Here is a 24,737-nt window from a genome sequence, read left to right as displayed (position 1 = left end):
TGTCTCTCTGTCTCTCTGTCTCTGTCTCTCAAAAATGAATAAACATTTTAAAAAAATGTTCTTACGAGTTTTTTCAAGGGACCGGCTTTTGGTTTGATTTATTTTTCTCTCTTATTTTGTTATTTTTTACTTTCACTGATTTCTGTTTTTATTTTTATTATTTCCTTTCTTCTGTTTGCTTTGGGTTAAATTTGCTTATCTTTTGTTGCTTGTAGAATTCTGGATTGACAGTTTATTTCTTTCAGCATTCTAAAGATGGCCCTCTGTATTCTTTTTGCTTGCATAGTTCCTAATGAGAAGTCTGCTGTTATCTTATCCCTGTCCCTCTGTAGACAGCATGCCATTTTTTTTCTGACTGAACTCAAGATTTTTTTCTTTGGCTTTCATTTTCAGTGATTTGAATTTTACGTACCTCTTTTTTTTTCTTTGTATTCTGCTTAGTGTTCTCTCAGCTTCTTGGATTTTTTTTTTATTTTTTTATTAAAAAAAATTTTTTTTTAACATGTATTTATTTTTGAGACAGAGAGAGACAGAGCATGAATGGGGGGAGGGGCAGAGAGAGAGGGAGACACAGAATCGGAAGCAGGCTCCAGGCTCTGAGCCATCAGCCCAGAGCCTGACGCGGGGCTCGAACTCAGGGACCGCGAGATTGTGACCTGAGCTGAAGTCGGACACTTAACCGACTGAGCCACCCAGGCGCCCCGATCAGCTTCTTGGATCTTTAATTTGATGCTTGCTGTTAATTTTTGAAAATTCTCTGCCATTATGTCTTCAAATATTTATTCTTTCCCATGCTGTCCCTCCTCTCCTTCTGAGATTTTTATCACCTATATGTAACGCTCTTTGATATTGTTGCACAGCTCTTGGGTCTTTCTTCCTGGTGGTGGTGGTGGTTTATTTTTTCTCTTTGAGATTCAGATTGGGTTGTTTCTTTTGACCTATATTGAAGCTCATTGATTCTTTCCTAAGCTGTATCGATCTTTTTATGTTTTTGTCCATTTTGTTTTGCTTTTAGTTCTGGCATTTTCATTTGATTATTTTTTGTAATTTCAGTTTCTCTGCTAAAATCTCCCATCTGGCCTTGCATATTATCTATGTTTTCTATTCAATATTTTAATACTTTTGTCATTGTTATTTTAAATTAACTGTCTGATATTTTTGACATATATGTCACTTAAGAGTCTGTACATCGCCTGGTATTTTGGAAATATGTCTTACTTTTCTGTATGTCTCCTTGTTTTTTGTTAAAGTTGGAAATCTTGAATAAAATAAGACTCTAGATAGTAAGGATTTTTATGCTTTGAGATAAATACCTTTTTAAAAATAGCATTAATGGGGCGCCTGGGTGGTTCAGTTGGTTGAGCGACCGACTTCGGCTCAGGTTGTGATCTCACAGTTTGTGAGTTTGAGCCCCGTGTCGGGCTCTGTGCTGACAGCTCAGAGCCTGGAGCCTGCTTCTGATTCTGTGTCTCCCTCTCTCTCTGCCCCTACCCCACTCATGCTCTGTCTTTCTCTGTCTCAGAAATAAATAAACATTTTAAAAAATAAAAAAAAATAGCATTAAGTCTTTAGTATTAGAAGTTTGTGTTAATCTAGTCAAGAATTTATCTTGGTTTAATATTGGTTGTTGCTGTGGTTATTGAAAGCTTCAGTCAGATAAAGATGTTTTAGGTATAGGCTGGTTCATGAGAAGTTCTTTTTCTCCAGTGTCTTTGGAGAAAAACATTTCCTTTCTTGGCTTTGTTTTCTCCTTTTTAAAAAAAAAAAAAATCTCTAGAATCTCTTATACCTCTTCTAATTTGATTATACTACATTTTGACTAGACTCTTTTACTGATGGGTCATTGGGAGAGAGGGACAGTCTCTGATGTTCGGTTAAGCCTGGTCTTTGGCAGGTATGGTGTCCCTGGGGCTTGTGGCCGGGGTGGGGGCAGCCGTCACAAATGCTCTAACCCCTTCTCCATCTGTAGTGTTGGCCTAGTACTTCTTGCTGACTGTTCCTCAAGGATGAGACTCTTTTCCCTTTATGTTTACTTCCCCAGTGGCAATAAGTCTCCACAGAGTCCTAGGTGACTATTTTTGTTCCTTCTCTCCCTATACATTAAATCATTGTTGCATACCAGGAAGTAGGGGAAATGGGTGTGGGTGGACTTTTGGCAGGGTTGCTGGGCCCCTCCTTGAGCCAAGTCTGGTGGGAGTCATGCCTAGGATTCCCCTGACCTTCTCTTTGATCAGTCTGAGGTGTTCCTGAGGGTACACCCTATAAGAGGGTGTAACACCTCATCTCCCCCCACCCCAGTATCTCTGGTCCTCAGAAGTTTCACATGTTCACACAGGTTGACACTTGGCTTTTAGTAAATCATCGAGAACTTTCAGCTGAGTCTTCTTAAATGCTTGGGTCCTGGTTCTATCCACAGGTCACTGTCTCCCTCCCCAGATTTCAGGTTTATTGGTTACCCTCTCACCTCAGTTTTTTTGATAGGTTTGAGATAAATTGTTAACTGACAATTTGTCTTTTTCCTTATTGTAATAGTGGGGTCGATGTTCTTGTGGTCAGTTTCCATATCTGAGCAGAAACTAAAAGTGCAAACTTAGTTTTTTTGTTAAATAATAAGTTATAATGAAATTGTGCTTAAATTTTGCCGTGTAATTTTAGAGTTGTAAGTCATGAACTAGAAGTCTAGTCCAACTCTAAAGTTTTAGATGATCGAGCTAAGTTGTAGAGAAAGAAGTATTGACTTTAGTTCAGTTATTCACGGACTGTATGCTGTTGCCTGAGTTGTTCCTTTGCCTACATGTTCCTTTGGCATCATGGAATTCACATTTAAACACTGTTACTTAAAGGTCATTTGTTAAGTGGTGTTGTAGCATGGCTTTTTCTGTTGGCTGTGAAATCCTCTGAGTATCTTTTCAAAATGTGCTGCTTTTAATTTTTATTCATTCATGCATGCATGAATTTAAATGCATGCATTTAGAGAGAGGGAGTGCATGAGTGAGGGAAGGGCAGAGGGAGAGGGAAAGCATCTCAAGCAGGCTCCACGCTCAGCTCGGCCCCAGTGTGGGGTTCAGTCTCAGGACTGTGAGATCATGACCTGAGCTGAAATCAAGAGTTGGACGTTTAACCGACTGAGCCTCCCATGCACTCCCACTTTAATGTTTTAAAAATAAGAAGGTGAGAGGGTGCTTTATCATGAATCATGTCCTACGTGATTTTCTGGCCGTCATAATACTTAAATTGTAATAGGTATTCAGATATGTATTAGTGCACTTATACTTCTAGTTTGGGAAAATTATAGCCAAGAATGCATAGCCTAATTGACAGCATGATATTCATGGTGTTTAAAATCTATGGACATTTTATTTTATAGTTTGAGAAGAATCGGTATTAACTCTTCTTTATTTAAAAATTTTTTTTGAAGTTTTTATTTAAATTTCGGTTAACACACAGTGCAATATTCGTTTCAGGTGTAAAGTGTAGTGATCCAGCCCCTCCATACGACCCCCGGTGCTCGTCACAAGTGTGCTCCTTGATCTCTGATCACCTGTTTCACCCAGCCCACCACCCACCTCCCCCATGGCAACCATCAGTTTGTTCTCTCTTGTTAAAGAGTCTCTTTCTTGGTTTGCCCCTCTCTCTCTCTTTTTCCCCTGTGCTCATTTGTTTCTTAAATTCCACATACTAGTGAAATTATGTGGTATTTCTCTTTCTTTGACTGACTTCACCTTTTATCATATTTACTATAAAGCATTTGTCTCTGCTGAAATCTATAGCAAACACTTGAAAACTTGTTAATCTGTTTTAGAAAAGAGACATTTTATGATAAATATGTAATCTTTCATCAAAAAAGAAATGAGCATTACAGTAGGAACATAGTCACAATTTATAACCTCTTTTTCAGCTTCATCCAAGGATTTGGAAATGGGAATTCTTAAGGCATAATATTCTGTGTAAATTCCTTGAGGGAGAGTATATCCATCTCTATTCATTTCTCCTTCAGTATCTGAAGTAGGACTTTGCATGTACTAGAAACCCAGCAAACTTTTAAAAATGTTTATTTATTTATTTTGAGAGAGAGAAAGAGAAAGCATGAGCGGGGTAAACGGGTAGAGGGAAAGAGAGAATCCGAAGCATGCTCAGCATGGAGCCCAGTGCGGGGCTCGATCCCACCACCTGGGATCATAGCCTGAACCGAAATCAAGACTCAGATGCTCAGGCAACTGAACCACCCAGGCGCCCTGAAACCGAACAGATTTTTATTGAGCAAGTTAATAATGAAAATTTCATCACTAAGAACATTCCTGTTGTGTCTTATTTTGAGGAAATACATTTATTCAAAAATAAATTTCAACCTGAAATTTATAAGCAATATGTTATTTATTTAAAGTGGAAAAAGATAATTATTTGCTGGGATAACACTTTCCATTCTAATGAATGGCATATGAAATTATTGAATGAGTTTTAATATAAAAATTTTCAAATGCAAAACTGATTATGCACTTTCAGAATAACGACTTGAATTACTTAAGGATTTATAGCTTTTTCAAGTAATTTAAGTTGTATTTGTTACAGGAAAACAATTCTGTGAGATATGCTGTCGTATATTATGATTCTTTGTTTTACAAATGATGGAGCTGGACTTAAGAAAGATTAAGTGATTACCCTCGGGTTACAGTTTATGAGAAAGAAAGGTAGACCTGAAACCCACGTCTCAAGCCTCTAAATCACACCTCTTTCCTGTTACACAGCACAGCTTCCTCCCAGTGTGGTACTTAAGTAACAAAGCACACGGAAGTCCCAAGGGCTCTTAACATCCAGTCCTCGTTCTCAACACTGCAGCTCTGATTGTGTGACTTTGGGCAGGTCGGGTGATCCAGTCTCTTATTTTCTCTCTTCTGCAACCCTAAGGTTGTAACCCAGCCTTTGCCTGGTATCCTGTGTAATGACTAGAAGTACCTAGTTATTAGTATCTTGGGTTAGTCTTTGTTCTGGATACATTGTTTCCTCCCTTTCACATACAGTTTGTAAGCTTACGGAGAGCAGAACTTATCAATCAGTACACATACATATGTGGATATATAATTACTTTATAGCATATGTAAATAAATGCTGCTTTTATACACATGCGAATATCTGATAGAGTTCATTTCAATGCAAGGAGATTAGGAGTGCATGAAGTACATGGAATTGTCAGTCTCCTCTGCCACTTAGGCAGCCGCACAGTTGGTGACCCCTGGTTAGTCCAGTTCACACACTAAGAAGGTCATCCTGGACGCAATCACTAGTTATGCCCCCGACAAACTTCAGTGATTCTGTAGGTAAATTTTGATGGTTTTGCTCTGTTTAGAAAATATTTTGTTATTTTATCTCAGTGTCGTGTAATTTAATTACTGTGTTATTCCTTTATTAGAAAACAGCACTACACAAGTAACATCCACAGGAAGCCTTATATTCCAGAACTTTGAGGAGGGAATGAGTGGAGTTTACACCTGTTTCCTGGAGTATAAACCTACTGTGGAGGAAATTGTGAAAAATCTTCAACTAAAATACGTTATATATGGTAAGAAGTGCATTTAGTTGTATGTTAACATTTCTTAATGTTTTCAAATATTTAAATATCTTTAGGTTTGTCTTAAAGGGACTTTATTTTTTTATTTTTTGTCTTTTAAAGAAAAACTACTACTTGCCTCTATTTTACAAAGTGCTGCGTAAGTGTTAGTGGTGAGGGCAGACCTTGTTTTCTTCGGGGGAGTGTTGATATGAACGCAGATAAATTTAAACCGCTGAGTGAAAATGGGGCTGGAAATCATGTTTTCAAATTTTTACAATATTATAGTTTATACTGCTGTTAAATTCTGAGTTTCACGCTTGGTGGCACATTGCCATCCCCCCGGACGGGAGCATGAAATGCCACCATAAATCCTTCTCTAAAAGCAGTGTGGTCTGTGGAGGTATGAGATGGGGAGAGCTGGGTGGGTTACTCGAGTGGCCGGGAGAGCAGCGTGAGCAGAGGTTGCTTGTATGTCCCCTTTCACCGGGGGAACCTGCATGTGGTGGATGGAGTTGGGGTCCTCCGGGATGCACCTGTCTGATCTCCAGGACCTGGGCCTGTGTTGCCTTTCTGGACAGAAGGCTCTTCGCAGGTATCGATTAGCTAAGCATCTTGAGGAGAGGAGGTTGTCCTGAAGTCGCTGAGCAGGCCCAGCCTCAGGGTCCTTAGCGGAGGAGGCACGAGGGCCATGGACACATAAAGGAGACGTGATGGCGGAAGGAGAGGCCCCCGTGGTTTCCTCTGAGGATGGAGGAGGGGCCACGGCCAGGGAGAGCAGGAGGCCTCTAGAAGCTGGAGCTGGAGGTGGAGGTGGCAGAGGCCTGGAGCTTCCAGAAGGAGTGCACCTTGTAAGATTCACTTTGGACTTCTGGTCTCCAAAACTGCAAGATAATAATATTTGTGCTATTTGAAGCCACCGCGTCTGCGGTGATCTGTCACAATAGCAACGGGAAACTAACGTACCATCCTTGTCACAGCTGGGTTGCGGAACGCGCGGCAGAATTATTAGTGGTTTCCTGATGATTTTCAGTCACTGATGAAACACTGTCCCATATATCCAAAGAAAGACATAATTTTTTTATGAGAAACTATGTTAACTTTCTTAGGCAAAAAATGTTTAAACTTTTGAATGTGTCACACTTCCTTTTTGTTACGTAGTTTTCCCCATCTTGTTATTTCACTTGTTTAAAAGGAATATACTTTGAAATCTCTTCTAAGGGTATATTCACACATGCCTAAAATGAATGCTGGTTTATAGTAATGATAGGTGTAGCTAATATTTACTGAGCGTTCATTATGTGCCAGGCAGTGCTGTGTTTCCGTGGGATTAGGACATTGTTTAAAGTGCTATATTTGTATTCGACTCACTGAGTCCTGCAACAGACCTGTGCAGTGCATACTGCCATGTCCTGTCTTGTGCAGAAGCACTGAGGCACGGAGTGGTGAAGCGACTCACTCAGGGCCTCACTGTGAGAATGGGGCGGAGATTCAGATTTGAATCTAGGAATTCTGATTCCAGAGTTGGTTCCACAGAGACCGCAGGATGAAGCCTCATTTAATAAAGCCTGACTTTGGAGACCTGCTATTCTTGTGCTTAAAACAAATCATGTAATTCGTTCTATTTCAATTATGGAAAGAGTCCAAATGTCCCCTCAACTGACGAATGGACAAAGAAGATATATGTATACAATGGAATACTACTTGGCAATGAGAAAGAATGAAATCCTGCCATTGGCAGCAACGTGGATGGAACTGGAAGGTATTAATGCTAAGTGAAATAAGTCAGTCAGAGAAAGACAGATAATATATGTTTTCACTCATATGTGGAACTTGAGCAACTTAACAGAAGACCATGGGGGAAGGGGAAAAAACAGTTACAGAGAGGGAGAGAGGCAAACCATAAGAGACTCTTAAATACAGAGAACGAACTGAGGGTTGATGGGGGTGGAGGGGCGAGGGAGAGGGGAAAATGGGTGATGGGCATTGAGGAGGGCACCTGTTGGGATGAGCATTGTGTGTCGTATGGAAGTGATGAATCAGGGGAATCTACTCCCCAAGCCAAGAGCACACTGTATACACTGTATGTTCTCCAACTTGACAATAAATTATACTTAAAAAAAAGAAAAAAAGATCCACTTTAATCTTTCTAATGGCCACATGGTATTCCAGATTTGATTACTCCTCAGTTGGTGATCGTGGAGTTTGTGTCACATTTCCCTACTTCAAAGGGTACTGTATGGAACAGTTGAATAAATCCCTCTCCCTGCTGCCCCCACTGTGTATGTGTGTGTGTGTCTTTTTGTCTCTCTCATCTATTTCTGTGTAAACACACAACCCACACATTTTACGTATGTATGCATGCATGTACGTATGTATTTGTAGTATTCCACCATGAGGCACACTTTATTTTTTCCAAATTCAAAAACAGACGAAATTAGGCTATCAATGGAGAAACAATGGGGATAATCACCTCTTTATTAATTAGTTTTGATAGAATAAGTTTTAATCCTCGAAGACTTGTTTTAACTTAACGTTGGACTATATTACTGTGGTCCAGTATATATATATTATAGGTCCGTATAGTTATTACCATAGAGTTAATGAGATCCCATTTTATCAAGCCAATTACAGGGGGTGAAGATTTAATTTCACTTAGTTTTCCTTCTGTTAGAGCATCTCTACTCAATATGAGATATTTTAAGGCAGTGAGTACCACGACTATGGCAAATTTAGGCAAGGCTACAACTTAAGTGAGCCATACTTATTTTTCTCTATTTTATATTTATGATTCTAATATTACGGAGGGTAACATGTTTAAGTTTAGTTGGTTCTCCAGGTATAACCATAATTTGAGCCTTCTTATTAAGTCTATAGAGTTTGGCCATTTGGCACATTTTAACAAATGTTAACATAAATTTATATTAAACAGGCACAAAAGCCATCAGAGCCCTTTTAAAATCTTTTTATATGTGAAGTTCTTTAGTATATACATTTGGTATATATATATATTTTAATTTTTTTATTTTATTAAAATTTTTTTTAATGTTTATTTACTTCTGAGAGAGAGATAGAAAGACGGAATGTGAGTGGGGGAGTGGCAGAGAGAGAGGGAGACACAGAATCAGAAGCAGGCTCCAGGCTCCGAGCTGTCAGCACAGAGCCTGATGTGGGTCTTGAACCCACGAACTGCGAGATCATGACCTGAGGCGAAGTCAGACGCTTAAGCGAGTGAGCCACCCAGGTGCCTCCCACTTTACCCATTTCTTGACCCTTCACTACCTGCCTGTGGCAACCACCAGTCTGTTTTCTGTATCTGTGAGCTTCTCTTTTTTAGGTTACACATAGAAAAGAAATCATACAGTATTTGTCTCTCTCTGTCTGACTTACTTCACTTAGCTTATAAAGCCCTCAAAGTCCATCCGTGTTGCCACGCACATGCACACGCGGCCTGCAGTGAATATGGGGGTGCATATGTCCTTTTGAGTTAGTGCTTTTTTGTGGTTTTGGGGGGGGGGATAAATATCCAGAAGTAGAATTGCTGGACCATATGGTTGTTCAGTTTTAGTTTTTTGAGGAACCTCCGTACTGTTTTCCGTAGTGGCTGCACCAGTTTACCACCAAACAGTATGCAAGGGTTCTCTTTTTCCCACATCCTTTCCAGTACTCATTACTTTTTTTGTTTTTGTTTTTGTTTGTTTGGGTTTTTTTTGGCTGGTAACAGTCATTCTAACAGGTGCATTTCCCTGATAATGATGTTGAGCACTTTTTCATGTACCTGCTGACCATCTGTATTTCTTTGGAAAAATGTCTATTTAGATCTTTTGCCTATTTTAAATTGGATTGTTTGTGTTTTTGCTGTTAGTTTGTATAAGGTCTTTATAGATTTTGGATAGTAACTGTTTATCTGATACATGATTTACAGAAGTTTTCTTCTACTCAGTAGGATGCCTTTTTTATTTTGTGGATTATTTTCTTTGCTTTGCAGAAGCTCTCTAGTATAATATAGTTACACTTGTTTATTTTTGCTTTTGTTGCTTTTACTCTTGGTGTCAGGTTAGAAAACTTGCGAAGGTACTTATCACCTATATTCTTTTCTAGGAGTTTTATGGTTTCAGGTTTTACCTTCAGTTCTTTAATCTGTTTCAAGTTAATTCTTGTGTGTAGTATAAGATAGTGATCCAGCTTCATTCTTTTCTATGTGCATGTCCAGTTTCCAGCACCATTTTTTGAAGAGAGCAACCTTCCGTCATTGTATGTTGTTGGCTCTTTTGTTGTAAAATTAATTGACTGCCTATGTGGATTTATTTCTGGACTCTCTGTTCTGTTGGTCTGTATCTCTATACCATACTTTTTACATTACTGTAGCTTCGTAACAGAGTTTGAAATCAGGGAGCATGATGCCTCCAGCTTTGTTCTTCTTTCTTGAGATTGCTTTGGCTATATGGGGTCTTAGGATTGTTTGTTCTATTTCTGTAAGAAGCATCATTGTAATTCTGATAGGGATTTTATTGAATCACATTGATTTGGGTAGTGTGAACATTTTAGCAGTATTGATTATTATAATCCCATGTACATGGAATATATTTTCATTTATTTGTCTTCTTCAGTTTCTTAATGTCTTATAATTTGGAGTAGAGCTAAAGTATTTGAGTTTCTTGAGGTCTGGTTTATCAAACTTGGTTATTAAGCATCGTCCTATTTTTTCCTAAAGCCTGACAATGTCACTTTTAATGTTAATGCATTTTCAGTTGTTTTTTGTGTGAGGCGTGAGGTTTAATTTTTTTATAGGTGGATATCCACTTGCACCAGCTTCGTTTCTTGCAAAGACTGTTCTTCCTTTGATGGATTGTTTTTGTACCTTTGTCAAAAACCAGTTGAGAATATTTGTGAGAGTATTTCTGGGTTCTCTAATTTCTTCCCTTAATTAATAGGTCTGTCCCTCTGCCAGTACCACGTTAATTAATTAATTACTATAACTGTATAGAACCATTCAATACAAGGTAAAGTAATTCTAATTCTCCTACTATTCATTTTTACGAAGATTGTTTTTGTGTTTTTTTGGGCCTGCCCCTTTCCATATAAATTTTAGAAGAATCTTGAATGTGTCTACAAAGTGTCCTGCTGGAATTTCTATGGGAATTACATGTGGGAATTTCTATGGGAATTACTCTATAGATAAATTTGGGGGGAAATTGGCACCTCTACTATAGTGATTGTTTCAATCCATGAACATGGTTTATCTCCATTTACTTAAGTCGTTCTTCATTTCTTACATCTATTATTTTTCTATTTTTATTTCTTTCATGTATGTGTTCAGTATGTACCTAAGTATATTATTTTGTTTTTTGGAGCAATTTTAAATGGTATTAGGTTTTAAATTTTGGATTCCACATGCTTATTGTTGATATATAGCAAATGAATTATTACTTGTGTCTTAATCTTATAACCTGCCATTTTAACATAAGGTTAGTTAATAGTTCTAGAATCTTTTTATTTTGTAGATTCTCTGTGAGACAGTCATGTCATAAGCACAGAGGGCAGTTTTGTTTTATTTATTTATTTTTCAATTTGTATGCCTTATTTTTCTTATTGTGGTGACTAGGACTTCTAATAATTTGCTGAATAAGAGTGGTGAAAGCAGACATCTTAGCCTTGATTGTAAATGTGATGTTAGCTGTAGTTCTTATGTAGGTTCCCTTGATTAGGTTGAGGAAGTTTCCTTCCATTCCAAGTTTGTTGATTATGTGTGTGTGTGTGTGTGTGAGAGGGTGTTGGATTTTGTCAAGTGCTTTTTGTCTGCATTAACTGATAATTATGTGGTTTTTGTTTTGTGTGTTATTGATATAATATATTACATTAATTGGTTTCCAAATGTTAAACCAACCTTGCATTTCTGGAATAGATAAATCCCACTTGGTCATGATGTATAATTCTTTCACTATGCTGTAGGATTCAGTTTTCTAGTGTTTTGTTAAAAGTTTTTGGCATCTGTGCTCATAAGACATTGGTCCATAGTTTTCTTGTGGTATCTCTTTTGTGTGGTTTTGCTATTAGGGTAATACTAGACTCATAGTATGAGTTGGGAAGTTTTTCTTCCTCTTTTGATTTTGGAAGAGTTAATTTAAAATTGTTGACATTTCTTAAAATATTTTCTAGAATTCTTGAGTGAAGACATCTGGACTATGGTTTTTCTTCACTCTGTATACATATACGTATGTATGTATGTACGTACGTATGTATGTGTATATATACTGGTTATTAATTCTCTTTGTTTATTGTAGCTCTGTTTAGATCTTCTGTGTTTTTATTGAGTCATTTTTAATAGTCTGTGTCTTTCTAGGATTTTTCTATTTTATCTAAGCTAATTATTGGCATACAGTTGTTCATAGTGTCCCTTTGTAGTAATTTTTTATTTTGTAAGGTCAGGGTAATTCTGCAGTAATGCTGTTTCTTTCATTTCTGGTTTTGAGAATTTGAATCTTCTCTATTTTTCTTGATTACTTTAGCTAAAGGTTTATCAATTTTGTTCATTTCTTCAAAAAACTAGGTTTGTTTCATTGCTTCTATTGTTTTTCTTTTCACTATACCATTTATCTCTGCTCTAAATTTTATTATCTTAATAATAATAATTTTCTTCCTTCTGTTTGCTTTAGGTTTAGTTTTCTCATTTTTTTCCAGTGCCATAAGGTTAAAGGTTAGATTACTGATTGGAGATCTTTCTTTTGTGATAAAAGCACATTATATGTACGCGCGCGCGCACACACACACACACACACACACTGCTAAGTACTGCTTTAATTGCATCCCATAGATTTTGTCTTTATTTTAATTTATATGACGATATTTTCTTTTTTTTTTTTTAATTTTTTTTTTTAACGTTTATTTATTTTTGAGACAGAGAGAGACAGAGCATGAACAGGGGAGGGGCAGAGAAAGAGGGAGACACAGAATCTGAAGCAGGCTCCAGGCTCTGAGCTGTCAGCACAGAGCCTGACGCGGGGCTCTAACTCACGGACCGCGAGATCGTGACGTGAGCCGAAGTCGGCCGCTTAACCGACTGAGCCACCCAGGCGCCCCTATGACGATATTTTCTAACTGCTCTTTTGATTTCCTTATTTGACATATTGGTTATTTAGGATGCTATTGTTTAATTTCTGTGTCTCTGTAAGTGTCTCAAATTTCTCTCTTACTCTAATTTTATTCCATTTTAGAGAAAATACTTGTATTTCAATCCTTTTAAGTTTATTGAGATTTGTAGTGCAGTATCTGCAACATCTTTGAGTATTTGAGTGTGTGCCATGAGCACTCCAGAAGAATGTGTATTCTGCTGTTTTGGGTGGAGATCTGTAGATACTTGTTAGGTCTGTTTGTTCATGACACTACCCAGGACTTCTATTTCTTTGTTGATCTTCTGCCTAGTTGTTGTATCTATTATTGTAAGTGGGTGTTGAAATCCCCAACTAATAATTGTTGTCTGTTTCTTTTTTTATTTGTCAGTTTTTGTTTTGTTTTGGTACATTGTTCTTAGGTGTGTCTATGTTTATAATTGTTCTGTCTTACTGAAGGATTGTCCCTTCTAATAAAATGTTCCTTTTTGTTTGTTTGTTTCTTCTAAAGTCTCTCTAACCTGATAATTGTATAGCCACTTCTGCTTTCTTGTGTTTGCTGTATGCATAGTATATCATCTTTCACGTTACTACTTTCTATCGGTTTGTATTTTTTTTAATATAAAATGTGTCTCATGTAGCCACCAGATAGTTGATACTGCTTTTTCAATCCAGTTTCACAGTCTGTGAAGAGACTAGACAGTATCATTTTTGACTGGATAGTGTCATTCCTTTACATTTAATGTCATTTTTATATCATTAGATATACTCTGCTGTTTTATTTTTTGCTTCATGTGCGTTCCTGTATTTCGCATGAATTCTTTGGAATTAAAAGAATAATTCCTAATGTAGCATTTTAAGTAGCGATTTTTCACTTTGTATTTGAGTTTTATTTCCTTACTGATTGTTCTGAGGATTACCACATACATCTTAACCTACCTTACAGAGTCAGCTTGACATTTATACTAAATTCCACTGAGATGTAGAAAAGTTACTCTTACATATACATATTCCTTTTCTCTGCTTTTTGTGGTATAAATATTATGCGTGTTATATTTGTAAATGTTACACAACTATCAATAGATAGCTCTTATTTTGCATAGTGTTACGTGTTTCTGAAAAGCCAGAAACAGAAAGAAGAGCCAGTGTGTGTTTGTAGGTTTATAGCTTACTAGCCTTTTTGTCGCTCATTTTTTATTCTCTTCATTTGTTCCCATGTATTCAAGTTACCACCTGTAGTCGTTTCCTTGGCCCAGTGTAGGGGACCAGTGGACCATCATACACAAATCCTTTACACAGTTGCTTTTTCTATCAGTAAAAGGAAAAAAAGTAGAAGAAATATGCACTTATTCTGTCTTTGTAATGACATAATTACCTTTACCGGAACACTTTGTTTTTGGTGTGGATTCCGATTACTGACTATGGTCATGTTCTTTCACTCTAATCTGAAGAACTGCTTTTAGCCGATTCCTTCTTCTGCCAGATCACAATCTACTCTTGAGCCCCTGAGTCCATTTTTCCTTTCAGTGCTTTCATTTTTCAACTGCAGAATGTGCACTTCGTTCATTTTTTATAATTTCAAACTTTACAAATATTAGCTTTGTGAAATTCTCATTATACCTTCCTTCTTTAATCATAATTTCCTTTCGTTATTTTAACATATTCGTAACGGATGCTTTGAAATCTTTATCTTTTAAATCCCACATCTGATCATTCTCGCAAGTGGTTACTGTTTCCTACTTTTTTCCAGGACATGAGTCATTCTTTCCTGTTTCCTTGCTTGACTCAAATTTTTTTCAGAACCTGGACTTTTTAGATAGCCTGGAACCTGCCGCCCTCCCCAGGCTTGTAATTATTTGATGTTTGTTTAGCAAGTGCCTAGATCATTTCCGTGAAGTTCGCAAGTGTCTAGATCACTTCCATGAAGTTTGCTCCTCACTCACCATAATGTGAAGCCCCCCACCCCCAGCCCCTAGTTTGTTTTAGGAATGGCAGCAGTTGTTTTTTTAGCAATGCCCTGGGCATAAATTCCTCTGAAGGCTGATCCAGTGAAGTATGCCTTCCTTTGAGGGGATATTCCCCTGGTCAGTGTTTGAGACTCTCTCTGACCCCAGGATTGCTGCTTGCAGCATAGACTTCCGGAGTTGCTGTCTGACAGACTAGGCAGCCTGCGTGCAGTTCACCTGTCCCCCCCAGGGAGTCTATAAGTCACCTCCCCATCGTCTTTCCGCAGACCTTCTGGGTTTTTGAGACTGCCCCGAGGTTCCAGCTTCCTGGCACTTTATCTCCAGTGATGCCTGTTCCTTCCAGAAGAGATTCTGAGCTCTCTGCTCTCCCGCCTGCTCCTGCCCCCTGGCACATCCTCCCACCTGACCCGCAGTCTGGAGCTGGGGTGAGGACACGAGTGCCCCCCTGCTCTAGGAGCTTGGCGGCCGGGGAGGGGTAGCAGCAGCATCCCTGGGACCCCTGGGTTTGCCGCTCCAGCTGTGGACCCCTCACCGTGAACTGGGCCAGGGCAGTCAAGGGCAGCGAGGGCCCCCGGGGGGCATTGTCAGCATTGCCACAGCCAGTGTTGAGCGCCCGTGGCATGAAGTGCTGGCCAGTGGAAGAAGGGAGTCGTCCCCTCCCAGCTGTCTCAGCCATACTCACCTGCACCTTCCCGCCGGGAGCAGGTAGTCCCGCTTGGCAGGAGAAGTGCTGACCCCCCCTGCCCCTCCTGGGGGGCTGCTGTCTGGGGGCTGGGGAAGAGGGCGCCCCACATTCTCATCTGCCCAGTCTGGAGTGCTTTCCATCTCACTAGGCCGAGAGGGGAGAGAGGTGGAAGGTCTGGGTTCACCACCCCGGACTCCCTGTTCTTACTGACTGTTAGGAGATTTTTTTGAATAAATATTTTTTCACTTTTCTCTTTGTCCTAATGTCCCCCAAAACTCAGTTCCCCTCTTGGTGGGTGTTGAGCCTAAAGGCACAACTGAGCCAAGAATAGGAAAAGGAAGGGTTTTACTAGCAACAAGTAAGGAGAACATTGGGGATCTTTCCCAAAGCAGAGTCTCCCCGAATTGGGGTAAGTCACCAGGGCCAGCAGCTTCCTCAGTTCTCTGGCTTTGGTGGGTCCAGAATCTGAGCACTCGGAGGGCTTTAGATCCTGCAAAGGTACCTGAAGCGTGTGCGGCGGGTCAGGCTTCACTTTTGAGTCTGCACTGGGAGTTTTAAATATGGGTTTGTTTTTGTTTGTGTACAGATTTTTTGTTTGTCTTCCTACCGACAGTATTTCCGTTATCAGAAAAGAATAGTAGATAATAGTTTATGAATATCTTCTGGCTTTGTTTAGTACAAGAACATGTTTAGTCTGCCCTAGTTTGTGCACACTTTTTCCTCCCCAACCGGCGCCTCAGCCACCAGCCTGTGGATTGGTCTAGGATTGTGTTGGCAGGCAAATGGCATTTCACCTCTTTGGTGGTGCCTCATCTCCCCTACTGCCACCCAAAAGTGTGTTTAAGTCGCTTGGCATTCCCCTCCAATAGTTTGCAAGTCCACAAAATGAGTGGCTTTGGACTCCGTCTCTTAGCTGTTTTTCAGCTTTGACGTTTTACGTCGATTCTTTTAAAAGCTGGTGATGGATGGGGCGCCTGGGTGGCTCAGTCGGTTAAGCGTCCGACTTCAGCTCAGGTCACGATCTCGCAGTCCGTGAGTTCGAGCCCCGCGTCGGGCTCTGGGCTGATGGCCCAGAGCCTGGAGCCTGCTTCCGATTCTGTGTCTCCCTCTCTCTCTGCCCCTCCCCCGTTCATGCTGTGTCTCTCTCTGTCTCAAAAATAAACGTTAAAAAAAAAATTAAAAAAAAAAAAAAAAAAAAGCTGGTGATGGAATAAAATGCAGTGAACTGCTGTCCGCTCATAATTAATTGAGATATTTGTCAGAACTAACTAGCACCGGGAGTTTTATCACCAATTTATTGTCACTGATATTGGTGCGGTTTTGGAGTGATGGTGGTTCGGAGCTGTTGGCCAAGAAGAATTCTGGAGATGTCTTTGGTGCAAAAAGGTGATTTTTTTAAAGCACGGGGACAGGACCCAGGGGCAGAAAGAGCTGCACTGGGTTTATGAGGATTGACTGGTTCTATACAGGCCTCCAGAAGGACTTCGATGTGCTAAAGAGGACTCATAATGTCCCTGAGGCCTTGCTGTTGTCAGGCTAAGGCTGTTTTCCCTCCAGGAAGGCATTAACATTAAGACAGTTGGGAGTTTATTGGAGGAATGTTTTACTCTGCCTGTCTCAAATATTTGTCAATGGGCTATACTATTGACAAATATGTGTAACATTTGAGAAACATTAAATATTGTCAATGGGTTATAAAGAAATTTAATTGGGGGCACCTGGGTGGGTCAGTCAGTTGGGCGTCCGACTTCGGCTCGGGTCATGATCTCACGGCCCGTGCTTTCGAGCCCCGCATCAGACTCTATCCTGTCAGTTCGGAGCCTGGAGCCTACTTCGGATTCTGTGTCTCGCTCTCTCTCTGCCCTTCCCCCACTCATGCTCTGTCTTTATCAAAAAAAAGGAATAAACGTAAAAAAAAAATAAAATAAAAAGAAATTTAATTTTATTTACCATTTCCTTCTTGTCTTTGTTTCCCACATCACTGTGGAGAGGAGGGTGATGTTGGGGCTCCAGGAAACTAAGTCTATGGGTTTCTGGAGATTAGGCTATTGATAGGATTGCCTTTTTCTTGTCATTTACTAAGGTACTTGTAAACTGGTGGAGACTCATGTCCTGCGTGACTGTGATCGCTTATCAGTTAAATTGTTTTTTCCCTTTCATTTGTTCTTGGGCGGTCAGGAGTGCCCCAGGAATGTCACGCAGAGCCCACCTTACTGGGGGTGGGGGTGTTTGCCGGGTGTCAGCTCGCCTGATGCTCCCTCAGCAATCATTAGACTGTCTCCTGGCCTGTTAGTTCCTACACTCTTTCCTAGGCCAGCAGGGCCTAAAATAACTTTTCACACGTCTCGGAAACTGTCGTTCTTTTTCTGGGAACCCCTCTCTCTTTCTGCTTGCATTAGGACCATTTTCAGAGATTATAAATGGTTATTTTTTAAAAATAATTTACGTTATTTTTCATTGGGATGTGGGCTTCTGTTTCTCCAGCTGTCATGTCCTGCTACTATAATTGTTTTAATAATATTTTTAATAGTCATTACTTTATTAGATGTACCATTTGTTATTTAGTCGTAGTTTGTTTTCAAATGTTTGACGGATTTTATTTATTTAAAAAAATTTTTTTTAATGTTTATTTTTGAGACAGAGACAGAACATGAGCAGGTGAGGGGCAGAGAGAGAGAGAGAGAGAGAGAGAGAGAGACACAGAATCCAAAAGCAGGTTCTAGGCTCCGAGCCGTGTTTGATGGATTTTAATTGTTGATTTGCATTTTGATTTCTTTGTGTCAGAGCATGTGGTTACATAATATATGTAATTATTATGGATTTCTTATCATCTTTATTTTTTTGTGTCATTTCAGTTATATATTGAAATGGGCAGGAATAACGTCCCCCATTTCAGATATTGTAATGGCACTCGATAAAACTGGTAGATTTATGAGAAACATACTATTTGTTGCTTATAGCTGGTAATTATATGACTATAGTTTATTCCAAGATGAATATTAAGAGAACTTTCATTCCTAAGTTTGAGGAAGAATAATATATTGGTTAAGGGCGTGGAGTCTGGGGCAGGTTTCTCGGTTAGAATCTTAGTTTTGACACCATAGGCATGGGAGTGTGACATAACCCCCGTATCCCTCAGTTTCCTCAGGATGGATATAAAAATACTATGAACTTATTCCAAGTAATGATTTCTCTTGAGTAGTTGCAATGCATTTGAATTGCTTAAATAACCGCTTTTGTGTTATTCTGTTTAATTTTTTACAGCTTATCGTGAGCCTCATTATTATTACCAGTTCACGGCTCGATATCATGCAGCTCCTTGCAATAGTATTTATAATATTTCTTTTGAGAAGAAACTTCTTCAGATTTTAAGCAAATTGGTTCTTGACCTTTCATGTGAGGTTTCTTTACTGAAGTCTGAATGCCATCATGTTAAAATGCAAAGAGCTGGTTTGCAGAATGAATTGTTCTTTACATTTTCAGGTAAGTAAACACAGTCCTTTACAGAAAATGAATAGCAAATTTTAAAGACATGTGAATTACCAACAACATTTTTAGAATGTAAATGTTATAGATTTGAATACTTTTCATGTTCTCTACTCTGGCTTAGTTCTGATAGGCCCCCAAATAAAATTCTACTGATTTACGTGCTCAGTGAAAATTTTGCACTCTCAAATAACTAAACCTTGCTATGGTAACTTATTAGAGAATGGAGTTAGTATAAGGAAATGCCTATCTTGATATTTGACTACAGGATTTAATTTGCAAAAAGCATCTAAGTGCAATAAGAAGAGTTAATATAGATCAGAGGGACTGTTCTAACAGCTTACAGTGCTTTTCCTAATAACACAGAGTGGAGGCCCAGTATTTTCTGGAAATTTCAATGAATTTCGAGGAATTGATTTTAGACTTATATAAAGGGCTTGTTGATGAATGAGCACTTTGGAATAACTGTCGGTGTATTTTACTGGGTCCCATCTCAATTGACTCCGTCCCCTTTCCATCTCAAATGATCTTGCTTGCCGTACTCCTTTCTTTCTTCTTTACTCTGTCCTTGATTCCTCTCTTGCTGGTGTTTGTATTCACCCCTCTCTCTCTCTCTCTCTTTTTTTTTTTTTTTGGACATCTAGGATTAAATTTTTAGACACACCTGAGAGGTGTGAAGCTTTACAGGAAAAGAAGAAGAGAAGTTCAGCCCCATTTTCACTGTCTTTTTTTATCTTCCTTACTGCTTTTCTCCTTCTCCAGAAAAATTGTGAAAGTTATTCTGCAGCTGCTGAGACAAAGTATCACAGTTAGACTGGTTCTTCAGCTCTTCAAGGACCCACTGTTAGCATTCATGAGTCATGAGGTCTTTTACCCAGTGTATTTAATAGGTGCTGTTATTAGGCATTTAATAGTCCTTAGAAAACCTTGGAAGTATAGTTGAACCCATAAGAGAAAAATGATGGTAATGGAAACAAGGCACGGTGGGCTTGAGACGCATTTCTCTAATGACTAATGATGCCGAGCACCTTTTCATGTGCTTACTAGCCATTCGTGTGTATTCTTTTTTGGAGAAAAGTATATTCACGTCCTTCGTCCAGTATTTCTTTTTCCAGCTTTACTGAAATAAATTGATACGTAACATTACGTAAGTTGAAGAAGTAAGGAATAAGGATTTGATACACATATATATTACAACATGATTACCACAGTAAAGTGAACACATCATCTCACATAGTTACAGTTTATTTTATCTTATTATTTTATCGTGGTGAGAACTTTTACAGTCTGCTCTTATAGCAACTTTCAAATATACCTTATTGTTAACCGTATTCACCATGCTCTATATTATATCCATATGCTTATTCATCTTCTAACTAGAAGTTTGTATCCTTGGTCTAACTTCATTCATTTCCCTCAGGCCCTACCCTCTAACCCAGCATCCACCAGTCAGTTCTCTGTTCCTATGAGTGGTTTTTGTAGATTCCACATGTAAATGAGATGAAAGTATTTGTCATTCTCTGTTTGACTTAATTTCACTCAGCACAATGCCCTCAGGGTCCATCCACTTTGTTGCAGATGGTAGAATTTGCTTTTTCTTCACAGATAAATGCTGTTCCATTGTGTCTGTATGGATACATCCTTACACACAATCGTTTCCTCTACTGTGAAGAAGTTTTCTAGTTTGATATAGGTCCATGGTTTGGTTTGGTTTCATTGCTTGTGCTTTGGCTGTCATATTCATAAAGTCATTGGCATGTTCACTGAAGAGCTTTTTTGTATGTTTTCTTCTGGGAATTTTATGGTTTAGGTCTTACATTTAAATCTTCAGTTCAAATTAATGGTTGAGATTGGCATGAGATCAGAGTCCAGTTTAATTCTCTGGCATGTGACTGGTTTTCCCAGTACAATTTATTGTAGAGACTACCTATTCTCCATTGAGTATTCTTGGCTCCTTTGACCTTATATGCATGGGTTTATTTCTTGGGCTCTCAACTCGGTTCCATAGATATGTGTTTTATGTCCATACCATACTCTTTTGATTACCGTACCTTTGTAATATAAATTGAAATTAGAAGTGTATTGCCTCCAGTTTTTTTCTTTCCCCGAAGTACATTGGTTATTCAGGATTCTTTGTGGTCCCATAAGAATTTGAGTGTTTATATTTCTGTAAAAGATGCTGGTGGAATCTTGATAAAGATTGTATTGAATCCATAGATTGCTTTGGGTTGTATGGACATTTTAACAATGTTGATTCTTAACCTTATGAACCTGGGATATCTTTCTACTTATTTGTGAGTCTTCAGTTTCCTTATCAATATCTTACTGCCTTCAGTGTACAGATCTTTTTACCTTATTGTTTAAATTTATTCCTAATTATATTGTTGTTTTTGATATTATTATGAGTGGCATTGTTTTATTTCTTTTAAAGTAACTTGTTCCTGTATAGAAATGCAATTTATGTTTGTATGTTGATTTTGTGTTCTGCAGCATTACTGAATTCATTTATTAGGTCTAACAATTTTTTTGGTGGAGTCTCTTGCATTTTCTGTAAGTATGATTGCATCATCTGCAGGCACAGACGTTTTTACTCATTCCGTTTTGATTCAGATGCCTTTTCTTTCTCTTGCCTGATTGCTCGGGCCAGGACTTCTAATGCTGTTACTATAGGAATGGTGAGAATAGGCCTCCTTGTCTTGTTCTTGATCTTAGAGAAAAATCTTTCAACCTTTTACCATTGAGTATGATGTTAGCTGTAGGCTTTTAATATGTTGGAGTACTTTCCTTCTGACCTGATTTGTTGGGAGTTTTAATTGTGAATGACTATTGAATTTTGCCAAACACTTTTGCATCTACTGGGATACTCATAGGATTTTTTTATTCTGTTCATGTGATGCATCATACTTGTTGATTTGCATACGTTGAACCATCCTTGCATCCCAGAGATGACTCCTACTTGATCATGGGGTACGAAGCTTTTAATGTGCTATTGAAGTTGGCTTGCTGGTGTTTTGTTGAGAATCTTTCCTTCTGTATTCATCAGGGGTATTGGTCTGTAGTTTTTTTTCTTGTAGTGTCTGTATCTGGCTTTGGTATCAGGGATAACAGTGGCCATGTAAAATGAGCTTGGGCATGTTACCTTTTCTTCAGTTTTTTAAAAGAGTTTGAGAAGGATTGACATTGAGGTTTTAAAAATATTGGGCAGAATTTGCCAGTGAAGCTATCTGGTCCTGGTATTTTTCTGTTTGGGGAGGTCTTGGTGACAGATTCAATTCTCTACTTGTTGTTGATCTGTTCAGATTTTCTGTTTTGTCATGATTCAGCCCTGTTAGGCTATATGTTTTTAAGAATGGATCCATTTATTTTAGGTTGTCTAGTTCTTGGTATATAGTTATTCATAGCCACCTTTAATGATCCTTTGTATTTCTTTGGTATCAGTTGTAATGTCTCCAGATTCATTTATAATTTTATTTATTTGGGATCTGTCTTTTTTTTTTTTTTTTTTTTTTTGCTTGTCTAGCTAAAGGTTATCCATTTTGTTATTTTTTCAAAGAACCGGGGGCACCTGGGTGGCTCAGTCAGTTAAGCATCATCTGACTTCAGCCCAGGTCATGATCTCACCATTCGTGAGTTTGAGCCCTGCGTCGGACTCTATGCTGACAGCTCAGCATGGAGTCTGGAGCCTCCTTCAGATTCTGTGCTTCCTTCTCTCTCTGCCCTTCCCCTGCTAATGCTTTCTCTCTCTCTCTCTCTCTCTCTCTCTCTCTCTCTCTCTCAAAAGGAAATAAACATAAAAAAAAATAATTCAGAGAACCAGCTCTTCTTTTTGTTAATAATTTGTTTTATTTTTCATGTTCCCTATTCCATTTATTTCTGCTTTAATTTTTTTTGCGTTTTTATTTAATTCCAGTTAGTTAACACATAGTGTTATATTAGTTTCAGGTGTACAGCCTAGTAATTCAACTTCCATGTATCACCTGGTGCTCATCATGACAAGTGCACTCTTTAATCCCCATCACCTATTTAGCCCATCCCCCCATCCACCTCCCCTCTGGATTGGAAGAACAAATATTGTTAAAATGTCTATACTACCCAAAGCAGTCTACACTTTTAATGCAGTCCCTATCAAAATACCAACAGCATTTTTCGTAGAACTAGAAGAACCAATCCTTAAATTTGTATGGACCACAAAAGACCCTAAACAGCCAAAGCAATCTTGAAAAAGAAAGGCAAAGCTGGAGGCATCGTAATTCCAGACTTCAAGTTACATTACAAAACTGTAGTGATCAAAACAGTGTGGTACTGACACAAAAATAGATACATAGATCACTAGAACAGAATAGAAAATCTGGAAATAAGCCTGATGGCTATATGGTCAATCAATCTTTGACATAACAGGAAAGAATATCCAGTGGGAAAAAGACCATCTCTTCAACAATGGTGTTGGGAAAACTGGACAGCTACATGCAAAAGAATGAAACTGGACCACTTTCTTACGCTGTACACAAAAATAAATTCAAAATGTATTAAATACTTAAAAGTGAGACCTTAAACCATAAAAATCCTAAAAGAGAACACAGGCAGTAACTTTATTGACATTGGCTATAGTAACTTCTTTCAAAATATGTCTCCTGAGGCAAGGGAAATGAAGGCAAAAATGAACTATTGGGACTACATAAAAATAAAAAGCCTCTGCACAGTGAAGGAAACAATCAACAAAAACTAAAAGGCAACCTACAGAATGGGAGACGATATTTGCCAATGATACATCTGATAAGTGGTCAGTATCCAAAATTTGTAGAGAACTTGTAAAACTCAATGCCCAAAACCAAATAATTCAATCAAAAAAATGGGCAGAAGGCATGAATAGACATTTCTCCAAAGAAGATACCTGCTTTAATTTTTCTTTTTGTCTTTCTTCTAATGTGAAGACAAGTTTTTTATTTTTATTTTTTCTTGTTCCTTGAAGTGTCATGTTAGGTTGTTTGTTGGAGATCTTTTTTGTTGATGTATACTCCTTTGTTTTCTTTCAAGAGTTTGAAATTTTATCTTCTAAATGTCGAAGATTCATTTTGAGTAAATATTTTTTATATACTGTGAAATATGGACCCAGTCTTCACTTAAGTGTGGATGTTCAGTTGTCCCAGCGCCATTCTTTGAAGAGCCTGTGGTCTTCCCCATTGCACTGTTATGGCACCTTTGTTGAGAGTCAGCCAGCCACCGATATATGGGTTTATTTCTAGACTCTTCTACTTCATCGTTCTGTATGCCTGTCCTTAGACCCATACCACACTGTTTTGGTTGTGTTTTGTTTTTAATGTTTATTTTTGAGAGAAAGAGTGTGAGCAGGGTAGGGGCAGAGAAGAGGACAGAGGATCCAAAGTGGGCTGTGCGTGAGCCTGATGCAGTGCTTGAACTCATGAACTGTGAGATCGTGACCTGAGCCAAAGCTCAACTGACTGAGCCACCCAGGTGCCCCGCTACACTGTTTTGATCATAAGCTTTTGATAGTACTTTGTAGTGAGATTTGAACCTTGGAAATTAGAGTCCTCCAATTTTGTTCTTCTTTTCAACGTTGGTTTGCCTAGTTGAAGTTGGTTGCAGTTCCATGGGTTTTAGCATCTGTCTTTCCATTTTTGCCAGAAAAGGCCATTAGGGTTTTGGTAGGGAATGCCCTGAACCCACCAATAGCTTTAAATAGTATTAACACCTTAACAGTATTAAGTCTTCCAATCTGCGAATACAGGATATCTTTCCATTTATTTCGGACTTTGTCTTAGACCGTTGAGCTGCTGTAACAAAATACCGCGGACTGGGTAGCTTATAAACAATGGAAATGAGGGGTGCCTGGGTGGTTCAGTCGGTTAAGCGTCTGACTTCGGCTCAGGTCATGATCTCGTGGTCTGTGAGTTCGAGCTCTGCGTCGGGCTCTGTGCTGACAGCTC

At 38.7% G+C, this 24,737-nt stretch overlaps 1 protein-coding gene across 2 annotated transcripts in view; it reads left to right on the top strand.

Moving 5' to 3' along the window:
• Positions 1-24,737, top strand: part of ZPBP (zona pellucida binding protein) — a 114,681-nt gene that overhangs the window by 14,223 nt on the left and 75,721 nt on the right. For both annotated transcript variants that reach the window (XM_019451003.2, XM_019451001.2), the window contains 2 exons: positions 5,408-5,557; positions 18,571-18,789. In XM_019451003.2, the coding sequence (XP_019306548.1) occupies positions 5,408-5,557; positions 18,571-18,789 (369 nt within the window). The remainder of the gene's footprint in view (positions 1-5,407; positions 5,558-18,570; positions 18,790-24,737) is intronic.

The sequence above is a fragment of the Panthera pardus genome, unplaced genomic scaffold (genome assembly GCF_024362965.1).
Source record: "Panthera pardus isolate Hobbes unplaced genomic scaffold, ASM2436296v1 HiC_scaffold_8, whole genome shotgun sequence".
NCBI lineage: Eukaryota > Metazoa > Chordata > Mammalia > Carnivora > Felidae > Panthera > Panthera pardus.
Note: the sequence above shows the minus strand (reverse complement) of the source record. Positions and strands in the feature narration are given on the sequence as shown.